Genomic DNA, 16,312 nt, shown 5'->3' on the forward strand with positions numbered 1-16,312 from the left:
TGTCACTTCAAAGCAGAGAACCTTTTAAACACTGTCACAGCAAATTCAGGAGAGAGAACTTTTGTTTCCTTAAGCTTTTCTTTCCAGTTCTTCCTGTCCCTAAGGAAGAGGGACAGGATAGGTATATGGCATGGGGTGGGGGCAGCGGGAATCAGGAAACTCTGGGTTATTGTGTTCTAATCATCAGGGAAAATCAGGAGATGAAGACAAACCATGCAAATAAGATGTAATGATACTTTGTCAAAATAATTTGGTAATAGCTATAATGGCTCAACTCTTGAAGATAGTGAGAGAAACCTTTCTCCTACCAGACTCTTTGAAACCTTCTTATGAACTACTGATGTTCCTCCAGACATTCCCAAGACAATTCCTCTTTTTTTATTCCCTAAAGATTCAAATCTCTTTAGGAAGGGACTCTGCAGAGTGAAGTAAAGGTTTTCTTAGGACTCATTGGTAGAAAAACCCCAGAAGAGCGGAGCTGTGATACCAGGGTTTCTTTAAATGTAGTTTGAATCATCAAAAGCAGTTATTTGCTAAGGGACAGAAATTAAGCCAATATGTAGCTAGTACCTGACTTAAGAATCCTGTCAACAAGGTGAAAACTGGCATTTTCTATCAGCTATTGGTAAAAATTAGATTATTAAGTCGAAAGCAGTAACAAAGCAGTTGTTTTGCCTTACCTGAGGCTGGTGTCTGTGTAAGGCATGGCCATTAGCTGGGAATCTGCCTTCTCACTGAGGGAGCTCTGAAAAAGGGGGAAAACAGAAAGATGACACAAAGCGAAAACAACAAGCATTTCCTTGATTTGGCACTACATAAAACATGGTGCACATCTGTAGCAGGGAGTAAATATACAAAGGGGGTACAGAGGTTAATCAGTGCCCTGAACAATAAATGTATGTTTTCCCACTGGTGAAACACGAATAACTGAAATGGCCAGCAATCAAGCTGGAAACACAAAAGCAGCAAGTGTTTTAATACAGCCACATTTGAAGTCACACATTCAGAGTCAAAGAAGGGAGGCTAGCACCATACACAGTAATTGTACATATTGTGTCATCCAAGTGCAAAATTTGCTATCAGTGATGTCAGATTTGCAGAATTCTTACAAGGTCACCTCCACTTTGTACCCCTGCCAAAACAGACTACCCACAACACACTTCTGGTGTTTGAAACACTAGAAACACTGACCTTGCCCTGCTTAAATGTTCTACCATTCCCCTTTGGACACCAGTGAGAAGAATCTGAAGTTTAGTATTCAATAATTTTTCTCTACAAAAATGTGGTATTGCCCAAATTGTTAAGTGCCATTCCTTTTAAGGCTGTTACTAGCCTTAATCAAATGAAACACTGAAAATTCATGGTCTTAATTTCATCCTCATTATTGGTATGCCATGTAGACGACAGGGATTTTAAAAAATGGGAAATATGAGCACAAATCTCATAATTATGTAGTCTTACCAAAAACATATCCCTCTAGCAAAAATCTGAAAAAATGAAATAGAAATATTTCAACAAAACCAATCAGCTGAGCCCCTTAACCATGAGCCAGACGAATGTGCTATAGGTTGTATTTCTCTCCGTTCATCAACTGTTAATCATTATCCTTACACAGGCCTACAGAGAATTCATAAAAGTCATTTTAGAAAACAATGAACATATTTTGATGACTGCTAAAAAAATTGAAAACCTTTAGCCTGAATCCAAGAGCAGGAATAGAAGAACTTTGACAACATAATAATCAACCAAACCCAGCAATTTAAAATGGGAAGTGTTGGGTACCCTAATTACAGGCACCATTGCTACTTTTGTCTATAATGACAAGCACAGACAAGTAAGAGAGAATATTTTGTTGTGTTGTCTGAAATTATCTTGTCATTCTGTTGACACACCAGTATAAACCTGCCTACCTGCATAACCCGTGCTTTCTGCTGTTGGTTATTTGACAACCTTCTAGATCTTGTTCGTTCCACTTCATGTCTATGAACCCATCCTCGAAGTTCATGATTGAGCCTAGAAAAACCCAAGTATTAACAGATGTTTCAAAGAATAGTGGCAGAATTTTTTTCATTTTAGAAAACAGTTTAACTAGCCGCTATAAAGACACTGCAGATTACTACTCTTTTACCTTATGATAACTTATTTTTAATATCAGAGTAAGAAAATATAATTGCATGATTAAATTTATGAGGGAATTCATAAGGAAATAGCTATAAATTATTGGGATCATGGATGTTTCAATATAAAGCAGATACAGTACTTTCTTTTGCCCAATGGACAGTAATTCTGAAATTACTGGAAGGACTACTGAAATTTAAAATCAGAAGTTGATCAGTCCAAGATAAAATACTTGTTAAGAAGGCTAAAATATGGCAGATAAATTTGAGAGAAAGAATGGACAAAGCAGAATAGAGATAAGGTTAGTGAGGCACCCATATCTTTGGAAAAAGTGGAGCTAGGTGTTTTTTAACAGTGAAGAAAGCACATCTGCAATGTCAGGTTAAGTCTGTTTGTATTGGAAGCTGAAAAGTAGGAGACCACCTTTTATGTACTTCAGATGGAACAGGCTTTTAGCTGGACTTGATTTCCATATTATGAACATTTCTACATATGAAGTGATTTCTCTTTTGAGTCATGAAAAACCTCCAGACAATCAAAAAATTGTTATTTGGTTATTGCTAAATGACCAATGTGAAAACTGAGTGAAAATCATTACTGAAAACATCAAAAGATGACAACGGTCCAGATCAATCTCCTGTCTCTATGGTAGTAGACGCTGGACAGTGCAGACACTTACAGAGGCACTGGTCACATACTGAATGAACACTATGAACGGACAATAACATCATCCAGAGCTGACTGTCCAGTAGCGTTCGCTCCACGCACAATTTATATCTAAACTCCTAATAAAAGCTTAAATGCTCAGAAAAGGTTGTTTGCTCACCTGAGTGACTCTGTCCGGTTGATCAGGGGCTGACAGGGGGGTGGTGGTGGTGAAATATATAACAGTGGTTCTTCTGAGACTATCATCAGTGCTTTGTTATCAGATACAGAACGATCATACCTGGGGAAAAAAGAAAAAGAAAACAGGAAGTCCCTTAAAATAGTTTTTCATGAACCTTTGACCAAATCCAGAGAATAAGCACTATCATCAGCAAACCCACAATGGTTACAGCTGCTCCTATGGGACCTTTGAAACAGGTGAATAACAATTTCTATCAAACATCCAATGGTCTCAGTCAATTCCCCAGAGGGGTCTGATAGCACTCAACAGACGGTTAAGCATTAGCAGATGTTGGATCTCTTCCCAAACAGGCCAGATATTGAAAGAAAATGTAGCCTGTAAAATATTCCTCATGATATGTAAACTATGAGGTCTCTGCAGAGGCAACTTTCTCTTTCATTCCAGAGCCAAGCAATATTTGCTACATAAATACTAAATTTATTAGTCACTAAAACCATGCAGATGTAAAGACTGTGAGCTATATGACAATGGAGCAGCCACAAACTATATTACCACTGAGTGGAGGGGATTTACATCTCTAACAGTCTCCGGAAGCTAGCTTCGCTTTGATAAAAAAAGTGAGAAAGAGCATGTATTTCAATACAAAAATCCACAGCATTCTCAGCAACAAAGCAAAGACCAATATTCCTTTCTCCTGGTTACCCGTACCTCCCGAGGGGTTAACTGCTATCACCAAATATGTATTATAAATGCCTTTTTTGATAGGGTATCAATATAACAGCCTTAGTCCTCTTGGTTTTGACAGAGACTTGTAGCTCCTAAATCTCAAATTCTTTCTGAAAGATCAGGTATAAAAGCTTATGAAAGCCTTATTCACATTCCCCCTCCCCTTCCCAGCTTTCTCTCCATCTTCATGTCTGCTTCTCCTGTTTACTGCATCTAGCACTCATAAAGGAGAATATGCAGCAAAGAGCCCACAGCTTACCAAAAAACAAGGTGAAAGAGTGAAAGAAAAGGAGGAGGTATAGGCACTAGCATAACCTCCTAAGAGAACCACTCTACTACTACGTCGCATAAGTCATGGTCCGAAACATGCCACATAGGACACAAAGCCCTCACCATGGCTACAGCCTTAAAAGGCTCTTGATTTATTGCCTTCTTTCTGCATGGCAAAATACATTAGGGCTTTCTGCACATCTGTGCCTGGCTTTGTTCAACCTGCCAGAACACTCTACTGGAAAGGGACAATCTGATAGGATAAATCTTGTAAGGTCAAAACATGAGCTGGATTAGCCAGACTTCAGTCTGGAGACAATTATATCTTCCTTTATGCACCAAATGCTAGAGATCTAGGAAGCTTGAAAGCAACTATATAATTAAGTAACGGGTAAGCATAAGGATGGACTCAGAGGTTTCTAAAGAAGTACAGTGCTAAGTTCAGAGTATGTTCTTAATCATGAACTTCCCCAGTCTTCTCTTGAGCAACTGAGAAAATAAGTACTCCAGCTTGAAAAGTAAGAAGAGATAGATAATATGACAAATACCATAACTATGCAAGCTAAAATAAAGATCAGGGAAAAAAGCAGACAGATGAAGAACTGAAGGAGGTCATGAAAATCTCCATGACATACACTTGTTTGTATGCTCTCTTCCACCACGCTGTCCCTAACACTATATAGCATAGCCACGCGTACACTTCTGAAGCTCTACGTATTGGGTAATCTCAGACATAAAACATCATACTCATTTGAAAAGCAACCCGGTAAACTTTGTTAAATAATAATAAAAAAAGAGATCAGCTTTCAAAACACCATGTTTGCAAACTCAGTTGCTCTATAAGAGCAGCAATGACACTGGCCAAAAAGGTTAGCAAACGCAAGGGCAGTGAGGTCTAAAAGCACCATTGCCCTCTGCCACTTAAAACAAGTCAAAGGTTCTCATCTCACCTATTACTCTTCTCAGGAATGATGTCCCCAGATATTTTCTGAGCTGTGCTGGACTCCTGGCTAGCTGAGAACTCCAGAAGATTTCTAGTCCGGTGGCGGGAACTCGCAGCGGAATCAACTCCATTGGGATCCTTTTCAAATACACTGGAAAACATAATAACCATAGCAAAACATATCACATATATGAAGGGTCTGCAAGACACTTTACTGTAATGTGTTAAATACTCAGGTAGATACATTTCTGGCTGCTACTATGTTACATAAATAAGGTTCACATCATATCTAACATAAAAACATGATGTCTTGTGTCATTATATTACTGCCATTCAAAGCATTAGTAGACAGAAAAGCAATTCTTTTCTCTTCTTCAGTTTTAATTGTTTGAAAGATTTTGATGCTCTGGTTTTCATGTCACCCCATAAGCCTCACCTGATGAAACTGAGATCAATCTGTTTGTAACCTAGTTCTGCAGACATAAGAAAATTACCCATATTCAAATCAAAGTACCCCTGAACTTCAACTTTCATCAGCCTCAAAGCACAATTGACATAGTTTATATTAATACAACATGTAAGGAAAATACAGCTACCAAATTCTGTGCAGCTGCAAGCCTGGAATATTATGCCAGACATCTAACAAAACTGTACGCAAACTTATACGTGTTCAATTCTACTTGGATTTAGAAACATTGGCAGAGCTGACAACCCCATCTACATAGGGCAGTAGGTCATGGTCCCAGATACCCTCTTGTCCTGGTCTGTGCTTGCACTGATTTAAGGATCTTCCCCTGGGGGCTGCTCAGCCAGCCAGCCAGCCATGCAGCATAGGAACATCTGTGCTGCTCTCCATGCAAAGCAACATAGCAGCATTTCACGTATGAGCTGGAAATATGACCAGACAACTGCTATAAAAGATCGATTGCACCCTAGTTCAGAAGAGTGATTTACAAGTGAGAAATCTTGAAAGCACAAAAGCAATAGTTTAAGATATCTTCTCCAGAGACTAGCTTTACTCTTTCGTAAACAAGGTTGCTTCCTGAAATATGTATATTTACAAAATCAAGTCCTAACCTTCTTAGCTGACAACAGCAGAGCATCACCAGCAGCAACACAGCAAAAATACAAAAATCCAACAAGACCCCAGCATGCCAATAAGATCTTTGCCATGCATGTTGATCACTGCCTACAGAGTACATTTTAATTCATGCTCCACCTCTCCTGTGTAGCAGAGCATAAACTCTGCAGAGGAAGATCTCATTTTCCTATTTATTACATAGCATTACTTTGCAACAGGCAATGAATAAAAAAGGTAATAACAGAGAAAGGCAAGAACTAGCAAGGAGGGCAGATTAAATACTCCACAACTAAGCAGAAGGCACACGTAGTTGCCTAGCAATCCTCTCTCTTTTGCCAACACATTTGCACTCCTGTTAACAGTAACCCAGGTCTCCCTGTGAGTAATTGTGTCACGTTCTGCAGAACCGCTGGAGCCAGGGCAATCCCAGATCCAGGCTGACGTCGCTTGGACTGCCTCCTCTTCTTCAGGTTTCCAGGCAGCAGCACAGAACCAGGGCAGCAGAAGTGCTACAAGCTCTGTTTTCACTAGTGACAGTGAGCAGAAAAATACTTACAGTTTCTTTACTGTATATGTACACTAGCATCCAAATGTCTCATTGCTTCTACTGCATAGCATGGAAAGCTAGATGGTTTATTCACAGCCTCACAGATCAAGCAACACCAGGATATCCAATTTTACAGACACAATCTCCACTATCTATTATAGTTTATTTCTCTTCCAGTGAAAGCACTGGCACAGCTGGCAGCATCTCAAGCCCAGAACCAGAGCTCAAAACTCAGGCTGATTCTTAAAGGTATACCACATGTTCCTGCTGGAAGTGACTCATCTGTATAATGTCCCTACTCTACCTAATTTGGAGCCATGACAGCTAAAAGTATGTGGAAGTTTATTCATGAAACCAAGAATATCCATCAGAAGACCTGAAAGTTGCAATTCTCCCACAAACTGTTTCTCCACAGCCTGAAGTGTATCAGCCATTCAGTGTGTTGATGGACCTACTGGGTCTGGCGTTTTATCCTATCCTACTTCTCTCCTTTCCTGTTCAAAATGACACATTGAACCAGAGAAACCTTCCATGTAATTATCTAGTTAAGGCTGACAAACCCCAAATCAATAGAATTGTAACAAATCTGCATTTTTCCATGATGGCTCTTCCTTCCTATTTGCCTCACTCTGCAAAGGCAGTTCTTGTTATTTCAGGTTCCAGCTTGGCAAGGTGACTAGTTTGAAGTGAAGTGCCACATGCAACACGTTGCTACTCCAGTTCCCCCTGAACTCTGAGCAAACGTAGAGAAACCCAAACCAAGTCCATCAAGGATAAAGATAAGCTCCGCTCTGCAATCACAGATAATGTTCAGTTTTTGTAATTTAGTTGTTTTAGCCACTCAAAACCACACACACCTCATTTTATTATATCAGCTTTAGTAGAGAGGAAATATTTATTTTTACTCTTCTCATGCTTAAAACACCTTAATCTTTTCATGAAAATTAAAATTTCACTTTTGGCAGCAACTAGGTATGGGATGTTTCAACCTGAAAGAAGATATCTTCAGCAGCAAAAGACAAAGGACGCGGCAAACAGAGTACATTTTGCCATCCTTACAGGCATAAACCATGGCTCCCACTTCTGAGAACATGAGCACCAACTTGAGGACAAAATATGGTATTATTTATGGTATTTATTCCAATGTCCTTTCCTTTATCAGGATTGTTATTTTTAACAAAATGCTTCTTTTGAAGCAGGTCTAGCAGCAATTTCTGCCTTAAGCTACATGGGCTACATTTGTCTCCCCTTCCCCATTCATTTTTTAGGACCTTGAAGATGATCAGAAGCTGCCTTCTCAAAGTTTCAAATATGTCTGTGAAAAAAAAATAATATTGGCCTTCCTTGCTTCTTTGGTTTGTGGCAATAACCCAAAACTAAAAGAACTTTCATTTTGGATAAGGAAAAATCCCACAACTTGAAATGTTGCCCTGCTTCCACCTTCTAGTTACTTGGAGAGTTTTGTTATTTTTTTCCCCATCTGAATAGATGTTGTTGTTCTGTTGTATCATTTCTTCCCCTTCCTTTCTCCCACGAGAGGTCACTTGCGGAGTTTGTCTGTAAATAGGGCTCCATCTTCAGGTAATAGATAGGAGATGACATGCAGGTAATGGTCTATATCCTCTGACTTCTCATTCTCAAAGACCTTTCCTGGCCAAGTGGGAACATGAGGGTATGACAGAGGATATCAGAAATATTCCTCCTTTGACATCTTAAATTGGCATGGTGGAAAAACATGACTTAGGACCAAGGAATCCCTTTAGCAGCTGGGATGAAAGATGGACCTCTCCTACAGAGCTAAATGTGGAAACACCTGTCCACCTGAGGCATCCTGAGCTTTATAAGTGCTAAGCAGAACAGCGACAATACAAGCTGGAACAGGAATGACCTACAGAGCAGATCCCGACACCATGACACTGAAGGTGAGGTCAATATTGAGCATTCAAAAATATCAGGTAGAAGAGGCTAAAACAGTGAAAAAGACAGGTAGATGATCCCATTCAGAGGTATAAAAAGCTTCCGAAAACCAGTATTTTCAGCTAAGGTATCAATAGTTACTTAAAAAAAATGTTTTAATGTGACAGATGGTAAAAGCATGGACAATTTTTTCATTCTGTTGGGCTACAAGATGAGAATTTGGAAAACAAAGAGCACTTTGGCATATATACCCTGAGCAAGTCCTACTATTTGCAGGAATTGAGTTGCTGCCCCACATTAAAAGTCAAGAAAGACTGAAGCTGAGAAATGGCTTTACTGGACAAGACAACAATTTAGAAGCTGGAACCTTTTCTGTTTGGCCACACTTACACACCTGGGGTGCCTACCAAGGCTTCGCAGCTTGCATTTGGACATCCCAGATACCCTGAGCATTAAAAGGTTTTCACACAGCCACAAAAATCCTGTCTAAGCTGGCTGAGCTATCAGCTTGTTTAAGATGCAAAACCAGATCCAAGGGAAAAAAGAACGAACCACTAAATACTTCATGCAGATGTTTGTTCAGAAGTGTAGATAAATTTGATTATAGGAGAGAAAGAAAAGCAACACTCCTGTCATGGTTTCTCCAGGCATTCAATAGCACCTGATATTTTAGCTGTATTTTTACTTCTTTGGTTTGAATGTCAGTTTGATAAATGTGAAAGCAAGTCTTGCCAGGAGCCCAAACTAAATTTCATTTGTACTTCTGGCTGAACAAACCCTGTGCACTTCAAGTTTTGAATACTGACATTTAAGTTGTACAGTAATTTGTAGACGAAAGCCAATAGTGATATCATAACAAAGAGTGTTCTGGGGACAGAACCATCTCTGAATACGAGCTGGGATGTTTCCAATGGGCTAAAGTTGACATTGCAAGGAGACACCAACTGAGGACCTTGTCCTCTTCCTAACTGATTCCAGACAAGGCTGCCACAGTGCCAAATGTTCTCTGGAAAGTAATTCTCATTTCTTAGTCCCAATGAGGGCACCATCTGCCAACAGCAAGGCACTACCTTCTCCTGCCAGGCTGCTCCAGAGCTACCTTCTGCGAGTGCTGTGCTGGTAAGAGGAATCCAGCCTCTTTCCTCTGCTGGGGAGGATGAGAAAGCAACCCAAACTGGAGGGATGATCCCTGTGTTTTTCTTGTGTTGTGCTTTCTTTAATAAGTAGAAAAGAAAGGAAGAAAGCAAGTATCGACACCCAGAGCATTTATTTTTGCTTAGAAAACTGTGTCAGTTATTTGGAAGAGGGCTAGCCTTTATTGCCAAAGCTTGGGCAGGCCTGATGCAAGCAGTCTTAACAACAATGTTCATTCAGGGCAAGAACTTTCTGTATTTCACTCCCAGCCCAGCAGATGAACACACAGAGAAAAGGATAAGTTATCAGCGAGCGCATCTGGCATTCTGCACAGGCTCTGCAGCAGCAGCAGGACAAGGCAAGCGAGCACTGTCAGGCCAAGGCACAACTCTGCCAGGATGAACATGTGGCTGTGATCAGTAAAGGAAAGAGGAAGGAATCACTTCCTGCTCCTGCAGTTGTAGTTTGTAAGAAAATCAAGGGTATTCAATTTTATTCAAGCACCAACCCATCAAGAGAGGTTCTGAAAGGTCTGGAAACTGAACCCAAGTCCAAATTACTCAACCTGTCCTTTTCCTCCTGATTTCTCTCTCTTTCTTCAAGGAGAAACTACAACACAAGACCAAAGGTGTGCTATAGAAGCAGTTTTCTCGCTTTGGGCCATCTCCAACACAAATGTACACTCAACTCAGCATTGAAACATATTCTTTCAGTGTCACAAACATTAAAGTAAGTTTCCCATATCAGAAGAGTTAAGAGCCACAAATGTATTCCGGAGCTTCTGCTGGTTTTGCTAAAACACTCAGAGGGCTCTGTATTTCCTTGGCAGCCAGAAGGAACTGGCTAACATGGCACTGTTGCATGCCTTTTGCCCTCATCTAGTAGTTTTCTTTTCACATCGCACCTGTTCCTCTCTTTTACACTAGTGTGTAAAAAATTAATAGCCCTTTGACTGTCATCATTTCATTTGTATGTATGTTTGGTAGCATACTTGAGGTATACATCACATCTAAGTCTATTAATCTCCTGAAAATCTATGGAAGGCTAATGAGGTTTGCAAAAAGCAGAGAAACAATCCTTTTCTATCCTTCACTGAGTGCAAAAAAGCCCGGGATTGGATGAACTGAGAGTAGCAACTCACCCTGTTGTAGAGTCCACAATTCCTGGTTCTCTGTTCTCAGAACATCTTTTAGAGATGCTCCAAGCAGTCAGCACAAGTTTAGACAACACTATACAGCTTGCAGCTGAAGGAAATCATGGGCCACAGTGTAATGCTCACAGTTCAGCGCCACTCCCAGATCAGGCTCAGCTGGAAGGTGGCAATGGCCAAGCAAGGAACCTGGCTGGGGAATTCCTCCTCCATTATACTGCAAGCCATCGGTGGTTTCAACTAACCTGCCCAACTTCACGCTGTAATGGAGTGAGGAAGAAGCACACACAATCAGGAAGAATCGTTAAGGCAACAAGAAAAAAAAAATACTGTGTTTCAGTTGTTTATCATTGCTCTTAATTTTAGGCAAGTGCCAGACATACAGCTTAAGTCTGCTTACTACATATTATTCAAGAGGACATTTGGGGTGTTTTCAACCATAACACTGCTTGATCTTGCAACTGAGCTCACCTGCTAGGGCAGCACAGTGGTGAGACCCAGACCATACCAAGACCTTGGCCCAGGAGTGGCTGCTGCGGGTTGGATCTGCACGGACAAACCTGAGCACACAACATACAGATCAAACACCTCTGCAGCAATGCAACACTTGCTGCATGTGATACTATGGTAATAAGATTAGCTCCTTTGCCCACACAGCTAATGCTCCCTTTAAGGGAACTACAAAACTATTTCTTTAAATTTCTGACATACCACCACCAAGGTATCCCTAGGTTCCTGCTTGCCGTAAGATGAGTCTGTTTCTTTAATCAAGGAGTCCAGCATTAAGGCTCAAACAACAGCAAACTTGCACAAAAACACTGCTGAATGCACCAAACCTCAGAATAATCCTGCTCTCCCACACGCCAACTCAAGATTGCTCAGCTTGAGTAAGGGCTCTAAACCATACTGACACAAATACAGGTGTGCTCAATGGATGGTGCTTTCAGCATGCAGCTGAACAACCCTTCGGCGATTTCCTCATTTTTAGTAAAAATGATTAATCTTACCAATTCTGGTAGGTTTTTTTTCTTCTTAATGGTTGTGTTACCAATTTAAGAAATGAGACACACTCCTAAGCCTTTCAGGAGTCAAAAATCACTGCTTCTTCATTTGTTGCAGTCTACGAAAATAGCACACAAATCACACTTCTAAGCTACCCAGGCTGGTGTTTTTATTGCTCAGTGGATCTAAATTTTTAATATATTATTCAGTTTCCAGGATAGTCCTGGAAAGTAGAGGAAAACCCATCAGGACACTCTAGAGAGGAGCTGCAATGAAGTCTCTACAAAAGGCCAGCAATTCTAGCACAGCTGCTGTAGGTCAACAGGACACAAGAGATTTTGAAGCAGCAGCTTTACTTAGCTCCATCAATCACCACCTCAGTCATCCTCCACCACAAATACAGCTTAAGAATTTTTGGTTACATCATCAAGTCTGTTTTCCAGTTTGAAAGGGGTTCCAGTCATACACAGCCGGCCAACTTGTAAGAAAAAAACAAAATTAATAAAAAAAAAAAAAAATCACACCACCTTCTCAAACCCCCTATTCCAATCTCTTTGCAGATCTGCCTTTCCTCTCTCCAACTTCGTACTTTTCTTTGTTTTCTGTCCACTAAATATCTGAAATGGTAGTTAGGACACATTCTGGCTGGCTGACATCTTTATAAATGGTCTAAGGCTGTTCTTGGATGATAAGGCCCACATAAGCTTGAGCAGACTGATTAGGGGGAAAAACAACTAGTTGAACATTTGTCATAGCCAAGAAAATAATGCTAGGGCTACTAGCAAGTACCTGGCTTACATGCTTTGCTGCTACTGCCCCAAGCAGCAGAGATGCAGAAAATACGCCTTTTGCGTCTTCTGTGATTGTTCTCCCTTCCCTACTTTTTATATATCAGTTGGGTTACTTTCAGGCAAATATTTCACTATCACATGTAAGACTTGCATGAAAAAAACCAAACACACAAGACAATTTATAGTCGAATGGGAACAGGGAGGAGAAACAAAAGAAAAATATTCCCCAAATAAATACGTGGATTGTTTAGACTAGAATATGTGCCTGGTTTCCATTTGTTTCAGCATTGTTTGTGCTTATTTAACACACTTTCAGATCTGGTTACTACCCAGGCACAGTCTAACACAAAGGTGGAAATTAAACAAGAAAAAAAAAAAAAGGACATCTAGGAATTTTAATAGTTCTAAAATTTTCAGATTTCATCTTGTAAGCGATAACAAAAATGCACAGCTAATTAGATGTTTCTTAATGCCAGAAGTCAGCAATCTTTCAGGGGTGCCACGCCAGCTGAGAACACAGCCGTGCTGACTGATACTGGCTCTCACAGAAGGCAAGTGCGAAGGCAGGAGACACTGCCTCCCACAGGTACCTGCCTCCAGATGTTGTGGTTCCAGCTCCCAACCCTGCTGCATGCCAAGGTTTGTGGGCTCGCTGCCTTTTGTGCAAATACTGTGGGTTGCCAATTCCTGTCTTGCACCTCATGGTATGCAAGACTGGGGCAAGGGGGTGACCTCTGCAAGGAACTGAATTAAAATGTACCCTTTTCCCTTCATACACCTCACCAATCATTCTTAAATAATAATAAAAGGAAGTTTTTATAGATGTTAAATCCAAATCCAAATAATTCACAAAGATTAGAGAATAGTTCATTGGCACACAGATGGGAAATTCCTGGGTGCCTTTCTTCTAGTATAAAGCAAATAGATAAAATAGAAACTTACACTAATAGAATTCCTGCTAAATTACTTCTGCTTTTAATAACTGAAAGTTTTGGTTTTCTATACAAAATATCAACAAACCCAAAAGACTTTAGTAACACAGTACAATACAATGCAGAGTTACTATGAACTCTATACAAGCCACTTTCGTGACCAGAAAGTATTCAATTGACATTTATATTAAATTTATATTTAATTCAACTTACATTCTTTTCTCAGAGATAACATGGTGCCACGTCCAAGATTGAAGGGTGTTCTGAAAAGCTTGTTGGCAATTAAGCAGACTGGACTAGACTCTCCCTCCAATATGTTCAAACAGATTTCTTGGGTCGATACTCCAGCTTCCCTACCAGACTTTCAGCCCCACTCCCATATTCCCAAATTCAATGTTACAGATTACCCATACACACAACATATTTGTCAGCATGAAAAAATGTGTCAGCAGAGTAATTTTATCTGCTAAACAAGTGAAATGATTTCCTACACAGAAGGAATGGCAACACTGTCACAAGGTTTCAAATTATATTTATCTCCAGTTGACTACTGCATAGAAATTGGGTATTCCACAGTTAGCTAACTTGGGGCGGGGGGGGGGGGGGGGGGGGGCGGGCGTGGGGGGAGTACTTTTGCTGAACTATAAGCTAGCATAAAATTTCTTATTTCTGTAAGAAGCTGCAGGGACTGAAAAATATCACATGTATTGGAAGCTTCTGTTGTTAAGGTCTAAGCAGAACAGCAATCATGAGTATCACGTTCATGGGGCTACCACTCAGTGACACCTCTAAAAAAGGAAGAAAATGAGTATGGGAGGAGTGAAATCTTAAGTAATGGTTTGTATATCCCACATTCTGGACTTTCCAAAGGGTGCTGCACAATCAACATTCACACCACCTTGATACAGTCTGGTATTTTAATTGCAGTGCAAGCATTTATCCTGCTAGGAAAAAAAAAAAACAAAACAAAACCCAACAACCAAACAGAAAGGTAAGAGTAATTCCTTGCAAATTTGAGATTACATTTCTCTTCACTGCCTAAATCCAGTACTGACGCAGACCACCTCATTCAGGCACGCCAATTACACTGACATGCTCAGCTGCCACACTGGCCAGGAATGGCCAGACACCCAAGAATTTCTTTTTGCTTTATCTACTTTATTAAACATCAAACAGGTCAAGAAATTAACCCCGTCACATTTCTATAAGTACTGATTGTTACAAAGATATGAACACAAACTGACTCTTCAGTCTACTTTGACAGCAGTTTCTTGCTATCAAGCTCAACACCTTATTCATTCCTAGGGGTAGAGAAGCTGACACAGGAACTTTAGAGCACTGTGGTAAGACTTCCCACCCATCTTCTGTATGCTTCCAAACTTCTCAAAACTAACAAGAGCTTCACGCATTCCAACTCCTCACTGTAACATGGAGGCAACTAAAATTTCTCCCAGCTTCAGGATTACTGGTTCTATTAGTTCTCACCAAATGTCTCTCAAGTGAGGGGTAATGTTTGCAAATGCAGATGGAATGTACGAATCAATTGCTTAGTATCCGGAAGCTGATTTTTCTGCCCAATAGTCAAAAATCCCAATACAAACCCTAAATACACTAAGAAATGGTCTACCTTAAAATCATCCATACCAAAGTAAAATCATCAGCTGTATTTGACTGCCCAAGATAAATAGTATTTGCAGTAAGTGCAAATACTTCAAAAGTAATTTCAGCTTTAGCACGTTTTCTAATACTACTAAAAATATAAACACCAACATTGCAAAAGTTTGTCATAGTCAGAAATAGAGTCTTCCTTTAGTTTGACTAGGATTTTGAGCACAAATGGAGACACTGCTGACTGGGAATCTACTGAAATATCCTCCTCCTTTTGAAAAAGTGAACAGCTTCATATAAAAGGTCTTTATGTTCCAAAGCCAGGTTAAAGAGACAGATACATGCAAGAAGTATCCCTTTTTAGTCTCATCTCTTCCACAGATTTCTTTATAAATTGTCTGGGAAGTAATGCAGCATTTCCTTCCTGCTCTCTGGTTCCTATGATTCACTGATACAGTTCAAAGAAGAGAGGGTTTTGATCATCACTTCAACTAATTAAGGAGAGGGAACAACCTCTTCACCAGATCTAGAAAACAAGTAATACAGGGCTTACACTATAATAAGGAAGACTGCAGCTAGACACATCTAATGGTCAGGATTGCAAAGCCCTGGAACAAAGTGGGATTTCCTGCACTGGGTACTAGAAGAAGCTTAAACTCATAGCTATTTTGATTAGCACAGGTATAAACAAGCAGATGAGCTCTCAAAGTCTGTGACTTTTTTTCTAAAAGGATCCTAAACACATCTCTAATCTCTTCAGGTATAAATGGAGCAGACAAACTGCTGTACGCTGCATTGAATAACAAAATGCCAAGCTGTCCTGGTTTCAGCTGGAATAAAGTTAACTTTCTTCTTAGTAGCTGGTATAGTGCTGTGTTTTGGATTTAGGATGAGAATAATGTTGATAACACACCAATGTTTTAGTTGTTGCTAAACAGTTTATACTAAGTCAAGGATTTCTCAGCTCTTCATACTGCTTTGCCAGCAGAGGCTGGGAGTGCACAAGAAGCTGGGAGGGGACACAGCAAGGACAACTGACCCAAACGAACCAAAAGGGTATTCCATACCATATGACACCATGCCCAATATATAAACCAGGGTGAGTTGCTGAGGGACACCATGGCTCAGAGATTGGTGGGGCATCAGTCAGCGGGTGGTGAGTGATTGTATTGTGCATCACTTGTTTTGTATATTCTCTTATATTAGCAGTATTATTTTCCCTTCCTTTTCTGTCCTATGAAACTGT

General features: G+C 40.1%; 1 protein-coding gene across 1 annotated transcript in view; it reads right to left on the reverse strand.

The window, feature by feature from the left end:
• Positions 1 to 16,312, reverse strand: part of ATF6 (activating transcription factor 6) — an 82,906-nt gene that overhangs the window by 54,048 nt on the left and 12,546 nt on the right. Inside the window, exons 9-12 of the mRNA XM_049808130.1 lie at positions 4,912 to 5,055; positions 2,945 to 3,064; positions 1,911 to 2,013; positions 681 to 745 (exon numbers count right to left, since the gene is read on the reverse strand). Of these exons, the coding sequence (XP_049664087.1) occupies positions 681 to 745; positions 1,911 to 2,013; positions 2,945 to 3,064; positions 4,912 to 5,055 (432 nt within the window). The remainder of the gene's footprint in view (positions 1 to 680; positions 746 to 1,910; positions 2,014 to 2,944; positions 3,065 to 4,911; positions 5,056 to 16,312) is intronic.

The sequence above is a fragment of the Accipiter gentilis genome, chromosome 8 (assembly GCF_929443795.1).
Source record: "Accipiter gentilis chromosome 8, bAccGen1.1, whole genome shotgun sequence".
Taxonomy (NCBI): Eukaryota; Metazoa; Chordata; class Aves; order Accipitriformes; family Accipitridae; genus Astur; species Astur gentilis.